Source organism: Panulirus ornatus, chromosome 16, assembly GCF_036320965.1.
Source record: "Panulirus ornatus isolate Po-2019 chromosome 16, ASM3632096v1, whole genome shotgun sequence".
In the NCBI taxonomy this organism is placed as follows: Eukaryota; Metazoa; Arthropoda; class Malacostraca; order Decapoda; family Palinuridae; genus Panulirus; species Panulirus ornatus.
Genome location: NC_092239.1, coordinates 30,182,500 through 30,207,992, shown reverse-complemented (window position 1 = coordinate 30,207,992; position 25,493 = coordinate 30,182,500). Strand labels below are relative to the sequence as shown.

The 25,493-nt window shown below is 39.6% G+C and overlaps 1 protein-coding gene across 12 annotated transcripts in view; it reads left to right on the top strand.

Moving 5' to 3' along the window:
• Alas (5-aminolevulinate synthase) overlaps window positions 1–25,493 on the top strand; it is a 141,896-nt gene that overhangs the window by 42,689 nt on the left and 73,714 nt on the right. The window contains exon 1 of one of the 12 annotated variants that reach the window (XM_071671421.1): window positions 675–725. The exons of 7 other annotated variants lie outside the window; for them this stretch is intronic. In XM_071671421.1, the coding sequence (XP_071527522.1) occupies window positions 690–725 (36 nt within the window). In that variant the 5' untranslated portion in view covers window positions 675–689. Of the gene's footprint in view, window positions 1–674; window positions 726–11,376; window positions 11,497–12,350; window positions 12,509–25,493 lie in introns of those variants that run through there. 4 more of the 12 variants (XM_071671432.1, XM_071671426.1, XM_071671423.1 and 1 more) reach the window with 4 other exon arrangements.

Genomic DNA, 25,493 nt, shown 5'->3' with positions numbered 1-25,493 from the left:
TAGCGCCAGGAAGAAACTCATATACACACATGTATACATAAACGCCCATACACGTACATATACATATCAGTATGTACATGTACATACATATACATACACATACATACATACATACATATACATACACATACATACATACATACATACATACATACATACATACATACATACATATACATACACATACACACAAATACATATATACATATTGTAAGTTCATGGGGAAAATGAAACACGATAAGTTCCTAAGTGCACTTTCGTGTAATAATCAAATCATCAGGGGAGACACGAGAGAAATATAACAGTCAGTTGATATACAACGAAGAGACGCAGCTAGGACGCCATTTGGTAAACATGTGATTGTCCAAGACAGACAACGAGCGTATCAAAAACTTTTTATGTGGACAAGAAGGTGAATTGTTTACAAATTTTATCAACAATAAAGCTATCCAATTTGTATAGACCTTCACTAATATTAAGGTTATAATTCTTTGCGTATTTGATAATAGAAGAGTCAGTAATATTTCTCGTAGTACTGGAGTTAGAGTTAATACAGTGATCATAGTTTTTAATGTGATTAAAGAAGGCATTTGATTCTTGTCCTGTTCTTATACTATATTTATGTTGCTCAGGTCTAACAGGAGGATCCTTACCAGTCTGCCCAACATAAAACTTATAACAATTTCTACATGGCACTTTATAAATGCACCCAGGGGAATTTTCTGGTGAGTTCCTGATTAAGATGTTCTTTATAGTATTATTGTTGCTGAAGGCAACATTTACATTAAAGGATTTAATGAACGCGGGAAGTAAAGTATATGTTATTATTAAAAGGGAGAACTAAAAGATTCTTGGTGTCAATTGGAGGTTTGGGCTCAACTCTATAGAATGATTTCTTTGCTAACTTAAGGGATTTATCAATGAAAGATCCCAAACCAACCCATCCATGATATATATATATATATATATATATATATATATATATATATATATATATATATATATATATATATATATTATCCCTGAGGATAGGGGAGAAAGAATACTTCCCACGTATTCCCCGCGTGTCGTAGAAGGCGACTAAGAGGGGAGGGAGCTGGGGGCTGGAAATCTAGCTTTTACTTTTCCAAAAGAAGGAACAGAGAAGGGGGTCAAGTGAGGATATTTCCCTCTTAGGCCCAGTCCTCTGTTCTTGACGTTACCTCGCTAACGCGGGAAATGGCGAATATATATATATATATATATATATATATATATATATATATATATATATATATATATATATATATATATATATATATAATATATATATATATATTTTTTTTTTCTTTTTATACTTTGTCGCTGTCTCCCGCGTTTGCGAGGTAGCGCAAGGAAACAGACGAAAGAAATGGCCCCCCCCCCCCATACACATGTGTATACATACGTCCACACACGCAAATATACATACCTACACAGCTTTCCATGGTTTACCCCAGACGCTTCACATGCCTTGATTCAATCCACTGACAGCACGTCAACCCCGGTATACCACATCGCTCCAATTCACTCTATTCCGTGCCCTCCTTTCACCCTCCTGCATGTTCAGGCCCCGATCACACAAAATCTTTTTCACTCCATCTTTCCACCTCCAATTTGGTCTCCCTCTTCTCCTTGCTCCCTTCACCTCCGACACATATATCCTCTTGGTCAATCTTTCCTCACTCATCCTCTCCATGTGCCCAAACCACTTCAAAACACCCTCTTCTGCTCTCTCAACCACGCTCTTTTTATTTCCACACATCTCTCTTACCCTTACGTTACTCACTCGATCAAACCACCCCACACCACACATTGTCCTCAAACATCTCATTTCCAGCACATCCATCCTCCTGCGCACAACTCTATCCATAGCCCACGCCTCGCAACCATACAACATTGTTGGAACCACTATTCCTTCAAACATACCCATTTTTGCTTTCGGAGATAATGTTCTCGACTTCCACACATTCTTCAAGGCCCCCAGAATTTTCGCCCCCTCCCCCACCCTATGATCCACTTCCGCTTCCATGGTTCCATCCGCTGACAGATCCACTCCCAGATATCTAAAACACTTCACTTCCTCCAGTTTTTCTCCATTCAAACTCACCTCCCAATTGACTTGACCCTCAACCCTACTGTACCTAATAACCTTGCTCTTATTCACATTTACTCTTAACTTTCTTCTTCCACACACTTTACCAAACTCAGTCACCAGCTTCTGCAGTTTCTCACATGAATCAGCCACCAGCGCTGTATCATCAGCGAACAACAACTGACTCACTTCCCAAGCTCTCTCATCCACAACAGACTTCATACTTGCCCCTCTTTCCAAAACTCTTGCATTTACCTCCCTAACAACCCCATCCATAAACAAATTAAACAACCATGGAGACATCACACACCCCTGCCGCAAACCTACATTTACTGAGAACCAATCACTTTCCTCTCTTCCTACACGTACACATGCCTTACATCCTCGATAAAAGCTTTTCACTGCTTCTAACAACTTTCCTCCCACACCATATATTCTTAATACCTTCCACAGAGCATCTCTATCAACTCTATCATATGCCTTCTCTAGATCCATAAATGCTACATACAAATCCATTTGCTTTTCTAAGTATTTCTCACATATATTCTTCAAAGCAAACACCTGATCCACACATCCTCTACCACTTCTGAAACCACACTGCTCTTCCCCAATCTGATGCTCTGTACATGCCTTCACCCTCTCAATCAATACCCTCCCATATAATTTACCAGGAATACTCAACAAACTTATACCTCTGTAATTTGAGCACTCACTCTTATCCCCTTTGCCTTTGTACAATGGCACTATGCACGCATTCCGCCAGTCCTCAGGCACCTCACGTCATACATACATTAGATAACCTTACCAACCAGTCAACAATACAGTCACCCCCTTTTTTAATAAATTCCACTGCAATACCATCCAAACCTGCTGCCTTGCCGGCTTTCATTTTCCGCAAAGCTTTCACTACCTCTTCTCTGTTTACCAAATCATTTTCCCTAACCCTCTCACTTTGCACACCACCTCGACCAAAACACCCTATATCTGCCACTCTATCATCAAACACATTCAACAAACCTTCAAAATACTCACTCCATCTCCTTCTCACATCACCACTACTTGTTATCACCTCCCCATTTGCGCCCTTCACTGAAGTTCCCATTTGCTCCCTTGTCTTACGCACTTTATTTACCTCCTTCCAGAACATCTTTTTATTCTCCCTAAAATTTAATGATACTCTCTCACCCCAACCCTCATTTGCCCTTTTTTTCACCTCTTGCACCTTATATATATATATATATATATATATATATATATATATATATATATATATATATATATATATATATATATATATATATATATATATGTTGTTCGCTGATGATACAGCACTGGTGGCTGATTCATGTGAGAAACTGCAGAAGCTGGTGACTGAGTTTGGTAAAGTGTGTGAAAGGAGAAAGTTAAGAGTAAATGTGAATAAGAGTAAGGTTATTAGGTACAGTAGGGTTGAGGGTCAAGTCAATTGGGAGGTAAAGTTGAATGGAGAAAAACTGGAGGCAGTAAAGTGTTTTAGATATCAGGGAGTGGATCTGGCAGCAGATGGAACCATGGAAACGGAAGTGAATCATAGGGTGGGGGAGGGGGCGAAAATTCTGGGAGCCTTGAAGAAAGGTTTGGTAGTCGAGAACATTATCTCGGAAAGCACAAATGGGTATGTTTGAAGGAATAGTGGTTCCAACAATGTTGTATGGTTGCGAGGCGTGGGCTATGGATAGAGTTGTGCACAGGAGGGTGGATGTGTTGGAAATGAGATGTTTGAGGACAATATGTGGTGTGAGGTGGTTTGATCGAGTAAGTAATAATAGGGTAAGAGAGATGTGTGGAAATAAAAAGAGTGTGGTTGAGAGAGCAGAAGAGGGTGTTTTGAAATGGTTTGGTCACATGGAGAGAATGAGTGAGGAAATATTGACCAAGAGGATATGTGTCGGAGGTGGAGGGAGCGAGGAGAAGTGGGAGACCAAATTGGAGGTGGAAAGATGGAGTGAAAAAGATTTTGAGTGATCGAGGCCTGAACATGCAGGAGGGTGAAAGGCGTGCAAGGAATAGAGTGAATTGGAACGATGTGGTATACCGGGGTCGACGTGCTGTCAATGGATTGAACCAGAGCATGTGAAGCGTCTGGGGTAAACCATGGAAAGTTGTGTGGGGCCTGGATGTGGAAAGGGAGCTGTGGTTTCGGTGCATTATTACATGACAGCTAGAGAGTGAGTGTGAACGAATGGGGCCTTTGTTGTCTTTTCTTAGCGCTACCTCGCACACGTGAGGGGGGAGGGGGTTGTTATTCCATGTGTGGCGAGGTGGCGATGGGAATGAATAAAGACAGACAGTATGAATTATGTACATGTGTATATATGTATATGTCTGTGTGTATATGTATGTGTACATTAAGATGTATAGGTATGTATATTTGCGTGTGTGGACGTGTATGTATATACATGTGTATGTGGGTGGGTTGGGCCATTCTTTCATGTTTCCTTGCGCTACCTCGCTAACGCGGGAGACAGCGACAGAGTAAAATAATAATGATAATGATAATAATATATATATATATATATATATATATATATATATATATATATATATATATATATATATATATATATATCTTTTTTTTTCTTTCGTACTATTCGCCATTTCCCGCGTTAGCGAGGTGGCGTTAAGAACAGAGGACTGGGCCTTTGAGGGAATATCCTCACCTGTCCCCCTTCTCTGTTCCTTCTTTTGGAAAATTGAAAAAAAAAACGAGAGGGGAGGATTTCCAGCCACCTGCTCCCTCCCCTTTTAGTCGCCTTCTACGACACGCAGGGAATACGTGGGAAGTATTCTTTCTCCCCTATCCCCAGGGATGATATATATATATATATATATATATATATATATATATATATATATATATATACTTTTAGTTGTCATACGTTCCCGATGCTACCCCGCCCCGCAAGACAGCATAAGTGCATGAAAAAGACGACACACACACACACACACACACACACACACACACACACACACACACACACACACACACACACAAACACAGAGCTAATCTATCATTTTGTTTTTCTTTGTTATGTTCTTCCTTTTCTCACATCGTTATTCCTTATCTTTTAAACCCTTTATAGACTTCTGAGTACAACTTGCGCATTATGATGAAGAACAAGGGCTCCTCAGTTGAGAGCGAGTAAGTGGGATGAGCTGTGTATATGTCTTGGCTGCACCCAAGTGGAGAGGGTACAGGATGCAGCGTATTGGTTCACCCTTCTGAGGAAAGTCACGTAGGCTGTGTGTGTGTGTGTGTGTGTATGTGTTAACACATCAGGAGTCTTTAACTTCAGAGTGTTCGGTGGAATAGCATAAAGGTGACCTCGTATTGTTGATTACAATCTAAAGAAGTCGAAAATCTGAACAAAATGCAAGGCAGCCTTGGATTTTTCTTGATTTTTTTTCTAAAATGGATTTTCTTGAGAATTTCAGAATAGATGCCTTTAAGTATGCTGAATATGAATCTGTGGTCGAAACCTAACAATTCTTGTAATTAGTCAAGTTATTAGCATATTAATATTATTATGATTAATCTATCCGGTAATTAAAGGCTCAAATATACGAAATGCAGTCATTTGACTCAATACTTAATAGCCATGTAAAATAACATCTATACCTAAATTTTCATTAAAATCTGAAGTTGAAAATCTGAGCAAAATGCAAGGCTAAACCTTTGGATTTTTCTTGTTTTTAGAAAAAATGGATTTTTATGAGAATTTCAGGATAGATGTTTTTTGTTATGCTGAATACGAATCTGTGGTCTAAACCTGAAAATTCCTGTAAATTGTCGAGTAATTAGCATATTGACATAATTAATCTAATTGGTAATTAAAGGCATTATTAATGCGAAATGCAGTCATTTGACGCGAAATACTTTAATCAGTACGTAAAATAACATGTATACCCAGATTTTCATTTAAATCTGAAGAAGTTGAAAACCTGAATAAAATGCAAGGCTATATAGCCTTGCATTTTTCGTGATATAAATTATCATCTATACCCAGATTTTCATTAAAATCTGAAGAAGTTGAAAATCTGCATAAAATTCAAGGTTATAGCCTTGGATTTTTTTTTTTTTATTTTTTTCAAAAAATGGATTGTCTTGAGAATTTCAGGATTGATACATTTAGGTATGCTGAATACGAATCTATGGCCAAAACCCAAAAATACGTGTAAATAGTTGAGTAATTACCATATTAATATTATAATTGATCTAAGGGTAATTAAAGGCTTGATAATACGAAATGCAACTATTTCGCTTGAAATACTTCATCAGCATGTTAAATAACATCAGTACCCAGATTTTCATTAAAATCTGAAGTTGAAAATCTGAGCAAAATGCATTTTTTCTTATTTTTCAAAAAATGGATTTTCGTGATAATTTTAGGATAGATGCTTTGAGGTATGCTGAATACGAATCTGTGGTCAAAACCCAAAAATTCATGTAATTAGTTGAGTAATTAGCATATTAATGTTATGATTAATCTAAGGGGTAATTAAAGGCTTAATAGTAGGAAATGCAGTTATTTGACTCGAAATACTTAATTAGCATATAAAATAACATCTACGTAGATTTTCATTAAAATCTGAGGAAGTTGAAAATCTGAGCAAAATCCAAGTCGATTTTTCTTGATTTTTTCAAAAATCATAGATGCTTTTCGGTATGCTGAATACGAATCTGTGGTTAAAACCCAAAAATTCATGTAATTAGTCGAGTAATTAGCATACTAATTTTATTATTTTTAGGAGTAATTAAAGGCATTAATAGTGCGAAATGCTGTCATTTGACTAGAAATCCTTAATCAGCATGTAAGATAACATCTATATCCAGATTTTCATTAGAATCTGAAGCTGAAAATCTGAGCAAAATATTTGGTAAGGCCTTGGATTTTTCTTGATTTTTTCAAAAAATGGATTTTCTTGAACTTTTCAGCATAGATGCTTTTCGGTATGCTAAATACGAATCTGTTTTTAAAACCCAAAAATTCGTGTAATTAGTCGAGTAATTAGCATACTAATTTAATTATGATTAATCTTAGGAGTAATTAAAGGCATTAATAATGAGAAATGCTTTCATTTGACTAGAAATCCTTAATCAGAATTTAAAATAACATCTACATCCAGATTTTCATTAAAATCTGAAGAAGTTGAAAATCTGAGCAAAATATTTGATTTTTTTCAAAAAATGGATTTTCTTGAACTTTTCAGCATAGATGCTTTTCGGTATGCTGAATACGAATCTGTCGTTAAAACCCAAAATTTTCTGTAATAAGTCGAGTGATTAGCATACTAATTTTATTATGATTGATCTTAGTAATTAAAGGCATTGATAATGAGAAATGCTGTCATTTGACTAGAAATCCTTAATCAGAATTTAAAATAATATCTATATTCAGATTTTCATTAAAATCTGAAGAAGTTGAAAATCAGTAAAATATTTGGTAAGGCTATAGCCTTGGATTTTTCTTGATTTTTTTCAAAAAATGGATTTTCTTGAGGAGAATGTCAGCATAGATGCTTGTCGGTATGCTGAATACGAATCTGTGGTTAAAACCCAAATATTCGTGTAATTAGTCGAGTAATTAGCATACTAATTTTATAATTAATTTTAGGAGTAATTAAAGGCATTAATAGTGCGAAATGCTGTCATTTGACTAGAAGTCCTTAATCAGCTTGTAAAATAACATCTATATCCAGATTTTCATTAAAATCTGAAGAAGTTGAAAATCTGAGGAAAATATTTGGTAAGACTTTTTTTGGATTTTTCTTGATGTTTTTCAAAAAAAATGGATTTTCTTGAACTTTTCAGCATAGATGCTTTTCGGTATGCTCAATACGAATCTATGGTTAAAACCCAAAAATTCGTGTAATTAGTCGAGTAATTAGCATACTAATTTTATTATAATTAATTTTAGGAGTAATTAAAGGCATTAATAATCCGAAATGCTGTCATTTGACTAGAAATCCTTAATCAGCATTTAATAAAACATCTATATCCAGATTTTCATTAAAATCTGAAGAAGTTGAAAATCTGAGCAAAATATTTGTATTTTTCTTGAATTTTTTTTTTTTTTCAAAAAAATGGATTTTCTTGAAATCTTCAGCATAGATGTTTTTCGGTATGTTGAATACGAATCTGTGGTTAAAACCCAAAAATTCGTGTAATTAGTCGAGTAATTAGCATAATAATTTTGTTACAATTAATCTCAGGAGTAATTAAAGGCATTAATAGTGCGAAATGCTGTCATTTGACTAGAAATCCTTAATTATCATGTAAAATAACATCTATATTAAGATTTTCATTAAAATCTGAAGAAGTTGAAAATCTGAGCAAAATATTTGTATTTTCTTGATTTTTTTCAAAAAATGGATTCTTTCTAAATTTTGAACATAGATGCTTTTCGGTATCGTGAATATGAGTCTGTGGTTTAAACCCAAAAATTCATGTAATTAGTCGAGTAATTAGGATACTGATTTTATTATGATTAATTTTACGAGTAATTAAAGGCATTAATAGTGCGAAATGCTGTCATTTGACTAGAAATCCTTAATCAGCATGTAAAATAACATCTATATCCAGATTTTCATTAAAATCTGAAGAAGTTGTAAATCTGAGCAAAATATTTGGAATTTTCTTGATTTTTTTTTTTTTTGAGATTATCTATTTTGTTGAAAATTTCATCATAGATGCTTTTAAGTATGCTGAATAAGACTCTGTGGTCATTGGTCAAAACCTAAAAATTCGTGTAATTAGTCGAGTGATTAGCATATGAATATTATTATATTTAATCTAAGTGTTGATTAAAGGCCTTGATGTGGACTTTTGTCCGTGATTGTCGCCTTCAACCAACCTAAAAAAGAAAAAAATATCACCCGTTAAGAGTGTGATCAGTTTTACGTTGGTCAGACTGGTAAGGTTCTTTGAGTTAAATGTTAAAAAACATTAAAATAGTGTTAGGTATGATGAAAAATCTATTGCAGTATTTGACTGAAAGAATGCTAAAGTTATCACACACAATACCTCCATAAGTTGTAGAAATATTGTTGAATTTTCTTTTATCAAACATAATAGAGACGTTGATATAAATCAATATGTTGGTTTATTCAAATTAGGTAACTTTATACGTGAAAAAATTTAAAGATCTTTCCCAGATCATAGGTTAACCTGAGTATGTAAGTTGAGAGAGATAAGGTCGTTAAGGTTAACCTGAGCCCTAATCCCCTTCACCTATCTTAATCCAGTAGCCTACCACGCCCAGTGGTGGCTGGTATATTATCTTTTTGTTTTCTCTATCTGTATTAGGCCTTGATGTCATTGTAGTAAAGCGCTTGACTTTTCGTGTTTTCCATTTCCTTATGATTTTACCTGCATCTTATATACACTCACTACTTGTGCGCTATATATATATATATATATATATATATATATATATATATATATATATATATATATATATATATATATATATGTGTGTGTGTGTGTGTGTGTGTGTGTGTGTGTGAATTATTAGGGGAAATATGTAAGAAGCAGCAGACAAGTGGAGGCAGGGCTGGTGGTAATCTCCCAGGAGAGAAGCGACTGGTGTTGTATGTTAGGATGGCCTCCCAGGAGGCCAGGGCTGAAGGTTAAGATCCTCTACACTACAAGGGTGGAAGGCAGTATCCTCCACAGTACAAGGGTGGAAGTGTGCCATTCTTCAGAGCACATTAATGAAAGGTGAGCATCCTCCACAGTACAGGGGTGGAGGATAAGCGTCCTCCATTCTACATGGGTGGAAGTTTAGCATCCTCCGCAGTACATGGGTGGAAGATAAGCGTCCTCTATACTACATGGATTGAAGTATAGCATCCACAGTACATGGGTGGAAGATAAGCGTCCTCTGTAGTACATGGGTGGAAGTATAGCATCCTCCACAGTACATGGGTGGAAGATAAGCGTCCTCCATTCTACATGGGCGGAAGTTTAGCATCCTCCACAGTGGAAGGGTAGAAGATAAGCGTCCTCCATACTACATGGGTGGAAGTTTAGCATCCTCCACAGTACATGGGTGGAGGTTAAGCGTCCTACATACTACATGGGTGGAAGGTTAGCATCCTCCACAGTACATGGGTGGAAGGTTAGCATCCTCCACAGTACATGGGTGGAGGTTAAGCGTCCTACATACTACATGGTTGGAAGTTTAGCTTCCTCCACAGTACATGGGTGGAGGTTAAGCGTCCTACATACTACATGGTTGGAAGGTTAGCATCCTCCACAGTACATGGCTAGAAGATAAGCGTCCTAAATACAACATGGGTGGAAGGTTAGCATCCTCCACACTACATGGGTGGAAGATAAGCGTCCTCCATACTACATGGGTGTAAGTTTAGCATCCTTCACATTATATGGGCGAAATACATAAACATTGAAGTACATACACTTAACATCTTCGGTCAAATTGATTAAAAGATACAACACAATATATAACAAACATAAACAGGAATGTTTCACATCATGAAGCTTAGTTGATGTAAGTAATTATCTGATCTGAGGACCTTGTTCCCACGTAGACCATGCGGGTACTGTGATCAGCAGGACTCATTGGGTTTTGCTTCATCAGATAAAGTGTGAATTAAATATCGTATTTTTATTTTCACTTCATTCTTGAAATGCATGAGACGGTTTGGGCTCAAAAATGGAGGGAACGGGGAGACCAAATTGGAGATGGAAGGATGGAATGAAAGCGATTCCGAGCGATCGGGGCCTGAACATGCAGGAGGGTGGATGGCGTACACGGAATAGAGTGAATTGGAATTTGTGGTATACTAGGGTCGACCTGCTGTCACTAGACTGGAGCAGGGCACTTGAAGCGTCCGGCACAAACGATTGGTGATTTTCGTTGCGAGAGTGCATCGTTAGCGTGAAAGATGCAGAACATTTTTCAAGTGCTTGAATGCAGACCTGCCTCATATGCTTTACAGAATTCTAATTATTACAGTGGTGCTGAATATGTGACTGTCCTAAAGCTTGTGGCTGTTACCAAATGTACAGTTTCATCTTTATATGCATGGAAACATGACAGGTTAATTAAATCGATTAGCTTGACGTAACATGAGAAGGCTGGATAAACATGATGAAAGTGAACGATGAGGAACACCAGGACTGTGTGATGTCACCGTGGAGTGATAAGAGATAAAAGCAGAACTAGGGAAAAGGAGTGCAGGGATGGATTGTGGCGATAAGATATGGTGGCTAGTGGCAAGCCTGTTTACGGATGATACTGTGTTGTTTGTGGAGAGTGAAGAGGAGTTGCAGAAGGTTGTGACTGTTTTACGATGTGTGTAGGTGGAAGAGATTGAAGGTAAATGCAAGTAAAAGTAAAGTAATAGTGTTTGAAAGGAAACAGTGAAAGTATGAATTTGTAAAACCATATAGAGCGAATGAAGAAAGTGCCCTAAATTGTGCTGTGGATATGGGGGGAAAAAAGACTGGAAGAGGTGAGGGAACTTAAGTATCTGGGAGCTGTCATGGGTAAGTGTGGTGATATGGATGGAGAGAAAAGGGAGAGAGCAGTACAAGGTAGAAGAGTCATTGGGTCCCTTAATAGAATAATGAAAGGTAGAGGTGAAAGTACGGAAGTGAAGAGAGGATTAAGGGACAGCATAGTTCTCCCAACCCTGACCTATGAAGCCGAAACATGGACGTGGAATGAGGCACAGAGGTCAAGAATCCAGGCTGTGGAAATGAGCTATTTGAGAGGAGCATGTGGTGCGACTAGATGGAATGAAGAAAGAAATGAAAGGGTGTTTGAGAAATGTTATATGGCAAGGAATGCAAAGGGAATGAAGGTGAAACGTAATAGTTTGAGGTGATTTGAGCATGTGGAAAGAATGCAAGACTGGGAGTTTAATTACAATTAAAGGTTTTGATGTGAGTGGAATACCACCTGTGACATGGGCAAATAGGGTGAAGGAATGAATACTCGAGGAGCGAAACAGAGGAAGAATGCGTGGAACGATGTATGCGAGGGAATCATGTAAGGACAAGGATAAGTGGAGACTTTTGCCATGGCCACCCCTTGATGAAAGTATCCGGAGGGAATGAGCGTCAAAGGTATAGATGAATAGATAGATAGATAAAGAAACCCTAGATTAGGGAAGAACGTAGTTGAGGCGTGGGTTTGGGGCGGAGCTTCGTGGAACGTGATGCAATGCTAGTGAGAGTTGAGCGCGTGAGGCGCCGGTTGACGTCAGTGCTCCAGCTGACAGCAGATAGGAAGGTTTCATGTTGCCGTTCCCCAGGGTACACGTATAACGTCTGCCTTTGTGCTTGTTTCCATCACTTTTTTGAAGTTCATCGGCACACTTGAAACCGTAAGTATCGCGCCTAGTTTGAAAGTTCTACAAACTTGTGAGGTGATTCAGATGAACGATGATACATATGAATTAGAAAGTACGATGTCAAGAACACCTCAAGGATTTGCTTGTCGATTGCGAGGACGTAGTGATATATTTTGTGTTCAAAGAGGCTGGGAACACCTAAGCATTGCACAGGCCAGGCAAGGTAACAAATATAATGTCTTTTACCACAAAAAACCTCAAGGTAAATAATTTTCCCAAAGTATGTATATAAATCATCAGGTTGAAAACGTGGATGTGATAGTTTTATTGTAATGTGTTTTTTTAAGCATATTATATTGTACATTTCATTGAAATGTTCATAAATGAAAGACAAAAGTTGAGTAGACACTTGAGAAACAAATTTATTTTGTAAGCTAGGGTGGCAGTAGCAGGGAATTTAGAACGGAAAAGAGACATTACCTCGCAAATGCACCTTGTGCAACGGATCACGTTTGACATGAAGAAATGGAAAGCATAATTGACATGCGTATTTAGCCACCAGTTAGCATGTCCATGAAGAAGCTAGAGCACTCAGAAAAAAATAAGACCAATAAAAGAGTGGCGATTGGCATTAAATCTACGGTAAAGAACTTCACCATTTGGTTCTCGTACGAGTTCGTTCAGATTGCGAAAGTCTACCCTATTCACTTTCGCATTTAAAGATCGTCTTCCTGAATTAACAGCTTCGGATAGCATATGTTTACATAAGCTATTGGGAAGGATCACAATTTTGCGCGTGATCATAGGAATATATATATATATATATATATATATATATATATATATATATATATATATATATATGATTTATATATATATATATATATATATATATATATATATATATATATATATATATATATATATATATATATATAAAGGCATGTTTACAAGTAGGAAGAGAAGAGAGTGATTGGTTCCCAGTGAATGTCGATTTGCGGCAAGGGCGTGTGATGTCCTAATAGTTGTTTGTTTATGGATGGGGTGGTTAGAAAGGTAAATGCAAGAGTTTTGGAGAGAGTGGCGAGTATGCAGTCTCTTGGGGATGAGAGGGCATGGGAAGTTAGTCAGTTGTTCGCTAATGATACAGCTGTGGTGGCTGATTCGGGTGAGAAACTGCACAAGTTAGTGACTGGGTTTTGAAAAGTGTGTGAAAGTTGAGAGTAAATGTGAATAAGAGCAAGGTTATTAGGTTCACTAGGGTTAAGAGACAAGTTAATAGGGATGTAAGTTTGAATGGAGAAAAATTGGAGGAAGTGAAGTGTTTTAGATATCTGGGAGTGAAATTGCATCCGATGGAACTGGAAGCGGCTTTGAGTAACAGGGTGGTGGAAGAGACTACCATGGGAACATCACACACCCCTACCGCAGACCAATATTTACTGGAAACCAATCACTCTCCTCTCTTCCTTCTCGTACACATGTCTTACATCCTTGGCAAAAACATTGCGCTGCTTCTAGCAACTTATCTCCCACACCATATACTCTTAAAACCTTCCACAAAGCATCTCTATCCACCCTATCATATGCCTTCTCCAAATCCATAATTGCTACATAAGAATCCATCTATTTTTCTAAGTATTTCTCACATACATTCTTTAAAGCAAACACCTGATCCACACATCCTCTAATACTTCTGAAACCACACTGATCTTCCCCAATCTGATGCTCTATGCATGCCTTCACCCTTTCAGTCAATACCCTCTCCTATAATTTCCCAGGAATGTTCAACAAACTTATACCTCTGTAGTTTGAACACTCACCTTTATCACTTCTGCCTTTGTACAGTGGCATTATGCATGCATTCTGCCAGTGTCTGAGGACAATACATGGTGTGAGGTGGGTTTGATCAAGTAATGAAAGAGTAAGAGAGATGTTTGAGGACAATACGTGGTGTGAGGTGGGTTTGATCAAGTAAGTAATGAAAGAGTAAGAGAGATTTGTGGAAATAAAAAGTGTGGTTGAGAGAGCAGAAGAAGGTGTTTTGAAATGGTTTGGACATATGGAGAGAGCGAGGAAAGATTGACAAAGAGGATATATGTCAGAGGTGGAGGGAACCAAATTGGAGGTGGAAGGTTGGAGTGAAAAAGAATTTCAGCAATAGGGGCCTGAACATACAAGGACTAAGAGCAGTATGCAAGGAATAGAGTGAATTGGAACGATGTGGTATACAGGGGTCGATGTGCTGTCGATGAACTGAACCAGGGCTTGTGAAACATCTGGGGTAAACCATGGAAAGGTCTGTGGGGCCTGGATGTGGATAGGGAGGTGTGGTTTCAGTGCATTACACGTGACAGCTAGAGACTGTGTGAATGAATGTGGTCTTTTTGTCTGTTTTCCTGGGGGTGCCTCACTAGATCAGGGGGTAGCAATGCTGTTCTGTGGGGTGGGGGCAATGCCAGTATTGGATGAAGGCAAGTAAATGTGAATATGTACATGTGTATATATGTGTGTCTGTATGTGTATGTATATGTACATGTATAGGCATTTATGTATATATATGTGTATATGAGTGAATGGGCCATCCTTTGTCTGTTTCCTGGTGCAACCTCGTTTGACGCAGGAAACAGCGAATAAGTAATATATATATATATATATATATATATATATATATATATATATATATATATATATATATATATATATATATATCTTTCTTTTCTTTCTTTCAAACCATTCGCCATTTCCTGCATTAGCGAGGTAGTGTTAAGAACAGAGGACTGGGCCTTTGAGGGAATACCCTCGCCTGGCCCAATTCTCTGTTCCTTCTTTTGGAAAATTTAAAAAAAAAAACGAGAGGGGAGGATTTCCAGCCCCCTGCTCCCTCCCCTTTTAGTCGCCTTCTACGACACGCAGGGAATACGTGGGAAGTATTCTTTCTCCCCTATCCCCAGGGAATATATATATATATATATATTCTTTTTCTTTCAAACTATTCGCCATTTCCCGCATTAGCGAGGTAGCGTTAAGAACAGAGGACTGGGCCTTTGAGGGAATACCCTCACCTGGCCCAATTCTCTGTTCCTTCTTTTGGAAAATTAAAAAAAAAACGAGAGGGGAGGATTTCCAGCCCCCCGCTCCCTCCCCTTTTAGTCGCCTTCTACGACACGCAGGGAATACGTGGGAAGTACTCTTAATCCCCTATCCCCAGGGATAATATATATATATATATATATATATATATATATATATATATATATATATATATATATATATATATATATATTATCCCTGGGGATAGGGGAGAAAGAATACTTCCCACGTATTCCCTGCGTGTCGTAGAAGGCGACTAAAAGGGGAGGGAGCGGGTGGCTGGAAATCCTCCCCTCTCGTTTTTTTTTAATTTTCCAAAAGAAGGAACAGAGAAGGGGGCCAGGTGAGGATTTTCCCTCTAAGGCCCAGTCCTCTGTTCTTAATGCTACCTCGCAAATGCGGGAAATGGCGAATCGTATGAAAAAAAAAAAAAAATATATTATATATATATATATATATATATATATATATATATATATATATATATATATATATATATATGTGTGTGTGTGTGTGTGTGTGTGTGTAATGAAGAAAATTGAGAAACATCATAAGCCAATATTCCTGTTTCATGATAAGAGAAGTGGACCAGGCAATATGATACAGTGGTTAAATTGATGAAAACTACTATTGTCGTTTGTGTAGATAAATTATACATTTCCCTTTTCCATAGCCAGAGGTTGAACCATTATGTGACATTCATTTTTTCATTTCATTTCAAGCTAGAAGTTTCAGTTTTCTAAATTATTTCTTACATTTTTCATATGTATATATATGTATATGTGTGTATATGTGCGTATGTATGTGTATATGTATATATATATATATATATATATGCATATATATGTATATTATCCCTGGGGATAGGGGTGAAAGGATACTTCCCACGCATTCCTCGCGTGTTGTAGAAGGCGACTAGACGGGACGGGAGCGGGAGGCCAGAAATCCTCCCCTCCTTGTATTTTTTAACTTTCTAAAATGGGAAAGCTGGTGACTGAGTTTGGTAAAGTGTGTGAAGAAGAAAGTTAAGAGTAAATGTGAATAAGAGCAAGGTAATTAGGTACAGTATGGTTGAGGGTCAAGTCAATTGGGAGGTGAGTTTGAATGGATATATATATATATATGGGTTGGATGGGGTTGTTAGGGAGGTGAAATAAAAAGAGCGTGGTTGAGAGAGCAGAAGAGGGTGTTTTGAAATGGTTTGGGCACATGGAGAGATGAGTGAGGAATGATTGACCAAGAGGATATATGTGTCGGAGGTGGAGGGAACAAGGAGAAGTGGGAGACCAAATTGGAGGTGGAAAGATGGAGTGAAAAAGATTTTGTGTGATCGGGGCCTGAACATGGAGGAGGGTGAAAGGAGGGCAAGGAATAGAGTGAATTGAAGCGATGTGGTATACCGGGGTTGACGTGCTGTCAGTGGATTGAATCGGGGCATGTGAAGCGTCTGGGGTAAACCATGGAAAGCTGTGTAGGTATGTATATTTGCGTGTGTGGACGTATGTATATACATGTGTATGGGGGTGGGTTGGGCCATTTCTTTCGTCTGTTTCTTGCGCTACCTCGCAAACGCAGGAGACAGCGACAAAGCAAAAAAATATATATATATATATATGGGTTGGATGGGGTTGTTAGGGAGGTGAAATAAAAAGAGCGTGGTTGAGAGAGCAGAAGAGGGTGTTTTGAAATGGTTTGGTCACATGGAGAGAATGAGTGAGGAAAGATTGACCAAGAGGATATATGTGTCGGAAATGGAGGGAACGAGGAGAAGTGGGAGACCAAATTGGAGGTGGAAAGATGGAGTGAAAAAGATTTTGTGTGATCGGGGCCTGAACATGGAGGAGGGTGAAAGGAGGCAAGGAATAGAGTGAATTGGATCGATGTGGTATACCGGGGTTGACGTGCTGTCAGTGGATTGAATCAAGGCATGTGAAGCGTCTGGGGTAAACCATGGAAAGCTGTGTAGGTATGTATATTTGCGTGTGTGGACGTATGTATATACATGTGTATGGGGGTGGGTTGGGCCATTTCTTTCGTCTGTTTCCTTGCGCTACCTCGCAAACGCAGGAGACAGCGACAAAGCAAAAAAATATATATATATATAATATATATATATATATGGGTTGGATGGGGTTGTTAGGGAGGTGAATGCAAGAGTTTTGGAAAGAGGGGCAAGTATGAAGTCTGTTGGGGATGAGAGAGCTTGGGAAGTGAGTCAGTTGTTGTTCATTGATGATACAGCGCTGGTGGCTGATTCATGTGAGAAACTGCAGAAGCTGGTGACTGAGTTTGGTAAAGTGTGTGAAGAAGAAAGTTAAGAGTAAATGTGAATAAGAGCAAGGTAATTAGGTACAGTATGGTTGAGGGTCAAGTCAATTGGGAGGTGAGTTTGAATGGATATATATATATATATGGGTTGGATGGGGTTGTTAGGGAGGTGAAATAAAAAGAGCGTGGTTGAGAGAGCAGAAGAAGGTGTTTTGAAATGGTTTGGGCACATGGAGAGAATGAGTGAGGAAAGATTGACCAAGAGGATATATGTGTCGGAAATGGAGGGAACGAGGAGAAGTGGGAGACCAAATTGGAGGTGGAAAGATGGAGTGAAAAAGATTTTGTGTGATCGGGGCCTGAACATGCAGGAGGGTGAAAGGAGGCAAGGAATAGAGTGAATTGAAGCGATGTGGTATACCGGGGTTGACGTGCTGTCAGTGGATTGAATCAGGGCATGTGAAGCGTCTGGGGTAAACCATGGAAAGCTGTGTAGGTATGTATATTTGCGTGTGTGGACGTATGTATATACATGTGTATGGGGGTGGGTTGGGCCATTTCTTTCGTCTGTTTCCTTGCGCTACCTCGCAAACGCGGGAGACAGCGACAAAGCAAAAAAAGAAAAAAAAAAATATATATATATACAGAGGTATAAGTTTGTTGAGTATTCCTGGTAAATTATATGGGAGGGTATTGATTGAGAGGGTGAAGGCATGTACAGAGCATCAGATTGGGGAAGAGCAGTGTGGTTTCAGAAGTGGTAGAGGATGTGTGGATCAGGTGTTTGCTTTGAAGAATGTATGTGAGAAATACTTAGAACAGCAAATGGATTTGTATGTAGCATTTATGGATCTGGAGAAGGCATATGATAGAGTTGATAGAGATGCTCTGTGGAAGGTATTAAGAATATATGGTGTGGGAGGCAAGTTGTTAGAAGCAGTGAAAAGTTTTTATCGAGGATGTAAGGCATGTGTACGTGTAAGAAGAGAGGAAAGTGATTGGTTCTCATTGAATGTAGGTTTGCGGCAGGGGTGTGTGATGTCTCGATGGTTGTTTAATTTGTTTATGGATGGGGTTGTTAGGGAGGTGAATGCAAGAGTTTTGGAAAGAGGGGCAAGTATGAAGTCTGTTGTGGATGAGAGAGCTTGGGAAGTGAGTCAGTTGTTGTTCGCTGATGATACAGCGCTGGTGGCTGATTCATGTGAGAAACTGCAGAAGCTGGTCACTGAGTTTGGTAAAGTGTGTGAAAGAAGAAAGTTAAGAGTAAATGTGAATAAGAGCAAGGTAATTAGGTACAGTAGGGTTGAGGGTCAAGTCAATTGGGAGGTAAGTTTGAATGGAGAAAAACTCGAGGAAGTAAAGTGTTTTAGATATCTGGGAGTGGATCTGGCAGCGGATGGAACCATGGAAGCGGAAGTGGATCATAGGGTGGGGGAGGGGGCGAAAATTCTGGGAGCCTTGAAGAATGTGTGGAAGTCGAGAACATTATCTCGGAAAGCAAAAATGGGTATGTTTGAAGGACTAGTGGTTCCAACAATGTTGTATGGTTGCGAGGCGTGGGCTATGGATAGAGTTGTGCGCAGGAGGGTGGATGTGCTGGAAATGAGATGTTTGAGGACAATGTGTGGTGTGAGGTGGTTTGATCGAGTAAGTAACGTAAGGGTAAGAGAGATGTGTGGAAATAAAAAGAGCGTGGTTGAGAGAGCAGAAGAAGGTGTTTTGAAATGGTTTGGGCACATGGAGAGATGAGTGAGGAATGATTGACCAAGAGGATATATGTGTCGGAGGTGGAGGGAACGAGGAGAAGTGGGAGACCAAATTGGAGGTGGAAAGATGGAATGAAAAAGATTTTGTGTGATCGGGGCCTGAACATGCAGGAGGGTGAAAGGAGGGCAAGGAATAGAGTGAATTGGAGCGATGTGGTATACCGGGGTTGACGTGCTGTCAGTGGATTGAATCAAGGCAGGTGAAGCGTCTGGGGTAAACCATGGAAAGCTGTGTAGGTATGTATATTTACGTGTGTGGACGTATGTATATACATGTGTATGGGGGTGGGTTGGGCCATTTCTTTCGTCTGTTTCCTTGCGCTACCTCACAAACGCGGGAGACAGCGACAAAGCAAAAAGAAAAAAAAAATATATATATATATATATTGTTTTAGATATCTGGGAGTGGATCTGGCAGCGGATGGAACCATGGAAGCGGAAGTGAATCATAGGGTGGGGGAGGGGGCGAAAATTCTGGGAGCCTTGAAGAATGTTTGGAAGTCGAGAACATTATCTCGGAAAGCAAAAATGGGTATGTTTGAAGGAATAGTGGTTCCAACAATGTTGTATGGTTGCGAGGCGTGGGCTATGGATAGAGCTGTGCGCAGGCGGGTGGATGTGCTGGAAATGAGATGTTTGAGGACAATATGTGGTGTGAGGTGGTTTGATCGAGTAAGTAATGTAAGGATAAGAGAGATGTGTGGAAATAAAAAGAGCGTGGTTGAGAGAGCAGAAGAGGGTGTTTTGAAATGGTTTGGGCACATGGAGAGAATGAGTGAGGAAAGATTGACCAAGAGGATATATGTGTCGGAGGTGGAGGGAACGAGGAGAAGTGGGAGACCAAATTGGAGGTGGAACAATGGAGTGAAAAAGATTTTGAGTGATCGGGGCCTGAACATGCAGGAGGGTGAAAGGCGGGCAAGGAATAGAGTGAATTGGATCGATGTGGTATACCGGGGTTGACATGATGTCACTGGATTGAATCAGGGCATGTGAAGCGTCTGGGGTAAACCATGGAAAGTTGTGTGGGGCCTGGATGTGGAAAGGGAGCTGTGGTTTCGGGCATTATTGCATGACAGCTAGAGACTGAGTGTGAACGAATGGGGCCTTTGTTGTCTTTTCCTAGCGCTACATCGCACACATGAGGGGGGAGGGGGATGGTATTCCATGTGTGGCGAGGTGGCTATGGGAATGAATAATGGCAGACAGTGTGAATTGTGTGCATGGGTATATATGTATGTGTCTGTGTGTGTATATATATGTGTACATTGAGATGTATAGGTATGTTTATTTGCGTGTGTGTACGTGTATGTATATACATGTGTATGGGGGTGGGTTGGGCCATTTCTTTCGTCTGTTTCCTTGCGCTTCCTCGCAAACGCGGGAGACAGCGACAAAGCAAAATAAAAAAAAATAAGATAAATAATATATATATATATATATATATATATATATATATATATATATATATATATATATATATATGGGTTGGATGGGGTTGTTAGGGAGGTGAAATAAAAAGAGCGTGGTTGAGAGAGCAGAAGAGGGTGTTTTGAAATGGTTTGGTCACATGGAGAGAATGAGTGAGGAAAGATTGACCAAGAGGATATATGTGTCGGAAATGGAGGGAACGAGGAGAAGAGGGAGACCAAATTGGAGGTGGAAAGATGGAGTGAAAAAGATTTTGTGTGATCGGGGCCTGAACATGGAGGAGGGTGAAAGGAGGGCAAGGAATAGAGTGAATTGAAGCGATGTGGTATACCGGGGTTGACGTGCTGTCAGTGGATTGAATCAAGGCATGTGAAGCGTCTGGGGTAAACCATGGAAAGCTGTGTAGGTATGTATATTTGCGTGTGTGGACATATGTATATACATGTGTATGGGGGTGGGTTGGGCCATTTCTTTCGTCTGTTTCCTTGCGCTACCTCGCAAACGTGAGAGACAGCGACAAAGCAAAAAAAAAAATTATATATATATATATATATATATATATATATATATATTTATTTTATTTTATTTATTATACTTTGTCGCTGTCTCCCGCGTTTGCGAGGTAGCGCAAGGAAACAGACGAAAGAAATGGCCCAACCCCCCCCATACACATGTATATACATACGTCCACACACACAAATATACATACCTACACAGCTTTCCATGGTTTACCCCAGACGCTTCACATGCCTTGATTCAATCCACTGACAGCACGTCAACCCCGGTATACCACATCGCTCCAATTCACTCTATTCCTTGCCCTCCTTTCACCCTCCTGCATGTTCAGGCCCCGATCACACAAAATCTTTTTCACTCCATCTTTCCACCTCCAATTTGGTCTCCCTCTTCTCCTCGTTCCCTCCACCTCCGACACATATATCCTCTTGGTCAATCTTTCCTCACTCATTCTCTCCATGTGCCCAAACTACTTCAAAACACCCTCTTCTGCTCTCTCAACCACGCTCTTTTTATTTCCACACATCTCTCTTACCCTTACGTTACTCACTCGATCAAACCACCTCACACCACACATTGTCCTCAAACATCTCATTTCCAGCACATCCATCCTCCTGCGCACAACTCTATCCATAGCCCACGCCTCGCAACCATACAACATTGTTGGAACCACTATTCCTTCAAACATACCCATTTTTGCTTTCCGAGATAATGTTCTTGACTTCCACACATTCTTCAAGGCCCCCAGAATTTTCGCCCCCTCCCCCACCCTATGATCCACTTCCGCTTCCATGGTTCCATCCGCTGCCAGATCCACTCCCAGATATCTAAAACACTTCACTTCCTCCAGGAAAGTTGTTAGAAGCAGTGAAAAGTTTTTATCGAGGATGTAAGGCATGTGTACGTGTAGGAAGAGAGGAAAGTGATTGGTTCTCAGTGAATGTAGGTTTGCGGCAGGGGTGTGTGATGTCTCCATGGTTGTTTAATTTGTTTATGGATGGGGTTGTTAGAGAGGTAAATGCAAGAGTTTTGGAAAGAGGGGCAAGTATGAAGTCTGTTGGGGATGAGAGAGCTTGGGAAGTGAGTCAGTTGTTGTTCGCTGATGATACAGCGCTGGTGGCTGATTCATGTGAGAAACTGCAGAAGCTGGTGACTGAGTTTGGTAAAGTGTGTGGAAGAAGAAAGTTAAGAGTAAATGTGAATAAGAGCAAAGTTATTAGGTACAGTAGGGTTGAGGGTCAAGTCAATTGGGAGGTGAGTTTGAATGGATATATATATATATATATATATATATATATATATATATATATATATATATATATATATATATATATATATACAGAGGTATAAGTTTGTTGAGTATTCCTGGTAAATTATATGGGAGGGTATTGATTGAGAGGGTGAAGGCATGTACAGAGCATCAGATTGGGGAAGAGCAGTGTGGTTTCAGAAGTGGTAGAGGATTTGTGGATCAGGTGTTTGCTTTGAAGAATGTATGTGAGAAATACTTAGAAAAGCAAATGGATTTGTATGTAGCATTTATGGATCTGGAGAAGGCATATGATAGAGTTGATAGAGATGCTCTGTGGAAGGTATTAAGAATATATGGTGTGGGAGGCAAGTTGTTAGAAGCAGTGAAAAGTTTTTATGGAGGATGTAAGGCATGTGTACGTGTAGGAAGAGAGGAAAGTGATTGGTTCTCAGTGAATGTAGGTTTGCGGCAGGGGTGTGTGATGTCTCCATGGTTGTTTAATTTGTTTATGGATGGGGTTGTTAGGGAGGTGAATGCAAGAGTTTTGGAAAGAGGGGCAAGTATGTAGTCTGTTGGGGATGAGAGAGCTTGGGAAGTGAGTCAGTTGTTGTTCATTGATGATACAGCGCTGGTGGCTGATTCATGTGAGAAACTGCAGAAGCTGGTGACTGAGTTTGGTAAAGTGTGTGAAAGAAGAAAGTTAAGAGTAAATGTGAATAAGAGCAAGGTAATTAGGTACAGTATGGTTGAGGGTCAAGTCAATTGGGAGGTAAGTTTGAATGGAGAAAAACTCAAGGAAGTAAAGTGTTTTAGATATCTGGGAGTGGATCTGGCAGTGGATGGAACCATGGAAGCAGAAGTGGATCGTAGGATCGGGGAGGGGGCGAAAATCCTGGGAGCCTTGAAGAATGTGTGGAAGTCGAGAACATTATCTCGGAAAGCAAAAATGGGTATGTTTGAAGGAATAGTGGTTCCAACAATGTTGTATGGTTGCGAGGCGTGGGCTATGGATAGAGTTGTGCGTAGGTGGGTGGATGTGCTGGAAATGAGATGTTTGAGGACAATGTGTGGTGTGAGGTGGTTTGATCGAGTAAGTAACGTAAGGGTAAGAGAGATGTGTGGAAATAAAAAGAGCATGGTTGAGAGAGCAGAAGAGGGTGTTTTGAAATGGTTTGGGCACATGGAGAGAATGAGTGAGGAAAGATTGACCAAGAGGATATATGTGTCGGAGGTGGAGGGAACAAGGAGAAGTGGGAGACCAAATTGGAGGTGGAAAGATGGAGTGAAAAAGATTTTGTGTGATCGGGGCCTGAACATGCAGGAGGGTGAAAGGAGGGCAAGGAATAGAGTGAATTGGATCGATGTGGTATACCGGGGTTGACGTGCTGTCAGTGGATTGAATCGGGGCATGTGAAGCGTCTGGGGTAAACCATGGAAAGCTGTGTAGGTATGTATATTTGCGTGTGTGGACGTATGTATATACATGTGTGTGGGGGTGGGTTGGGCCATTTCTTTCGTCTGTTTCCTTGCGCTACCTCGCAAACGCAGGAGACAGCGACAAAGCAAAAAAATATATATATATATATATATATATCCCTGGGGATAGGGGATTAAGAGTACTGCCCACGTATTCCCTGCGTGTCGTAGAAGGCGACTAAAAGGGGAGGGAGCGGGAGGCTGGAAATCCTCCCCTCTCGTTTTTTTTTTTAATTTTCCAAAAGAAGGAACAGAGGGGGGCCAGGTGAGGATATTCCACAAAGGCCCAGTCCTCTGTTCTTAACGCTACCTTGCTAACGCGGGAAATGGCGAATAGTTAAAAAAAAAAAAAAAAAATATATATATATATATATATATATATATATATATATATATTTATTTCATTTATTATACTTTGTCACTGTCTTCCGCATTAGTGAGGTAGCGCAAGGAAACAGACGAAAGAATGGCCCAACCCACCCACATACACATGTATATATACATGTCTATATGCATCTCACCATATACATATATATACATATACAGACATATACATATATTCACATGTACATAATTCATACTGTCTGCCCTTATTCATTCCCGTCGCCATCCCGCCACACATGAAATGAAAACCCCCTCTCCCCACATGTGTGCGAGGTCGCACTAGGAAAAGACAACAAAGGCCACATTCGTTCACACTCAGTCTCTAGCTGTCATGTATAATGCACCGAAACCACAGCTCCCTTTCCACATCCAGGCATGTACAGAGCATCAGATTGGGGAAGAGCAGTTTGGTTTCAGAAGTGGTAGAGGATGTGTGGATGAGGTGTTTGCTTTGAAGAATATATGTGAGAAATACTTAGAAAAAGAAAACAGTTGGATTTGTTTGTACCATTTATGGATCTAGAAAAGGCATATGATAGGGTGGATAGAGTTGCTTTGTGGAAGGTTTCAAGAGTATATGGCATGGGAGGCAAGTTACTAGAAGCAGTGAAAAGTTTTTACCAAGGATGTAAGGCATGTGTATGAGTAGGAAGATGGGAAATTGATTGGTTCCCAGTGATTGTCGTTTTGTGGATGGAGCCATGGAAGCGGAAGTGAGTTACAGGGTAGGGGAGGGGATGAAGGTTCTAGGAGCATTGAAGAACGTGTGGAAGGCGAGAACATTATCTCCAAGAGCAAAAATGAGTATGTTTGAAGGAATGGTGGTTCCAGC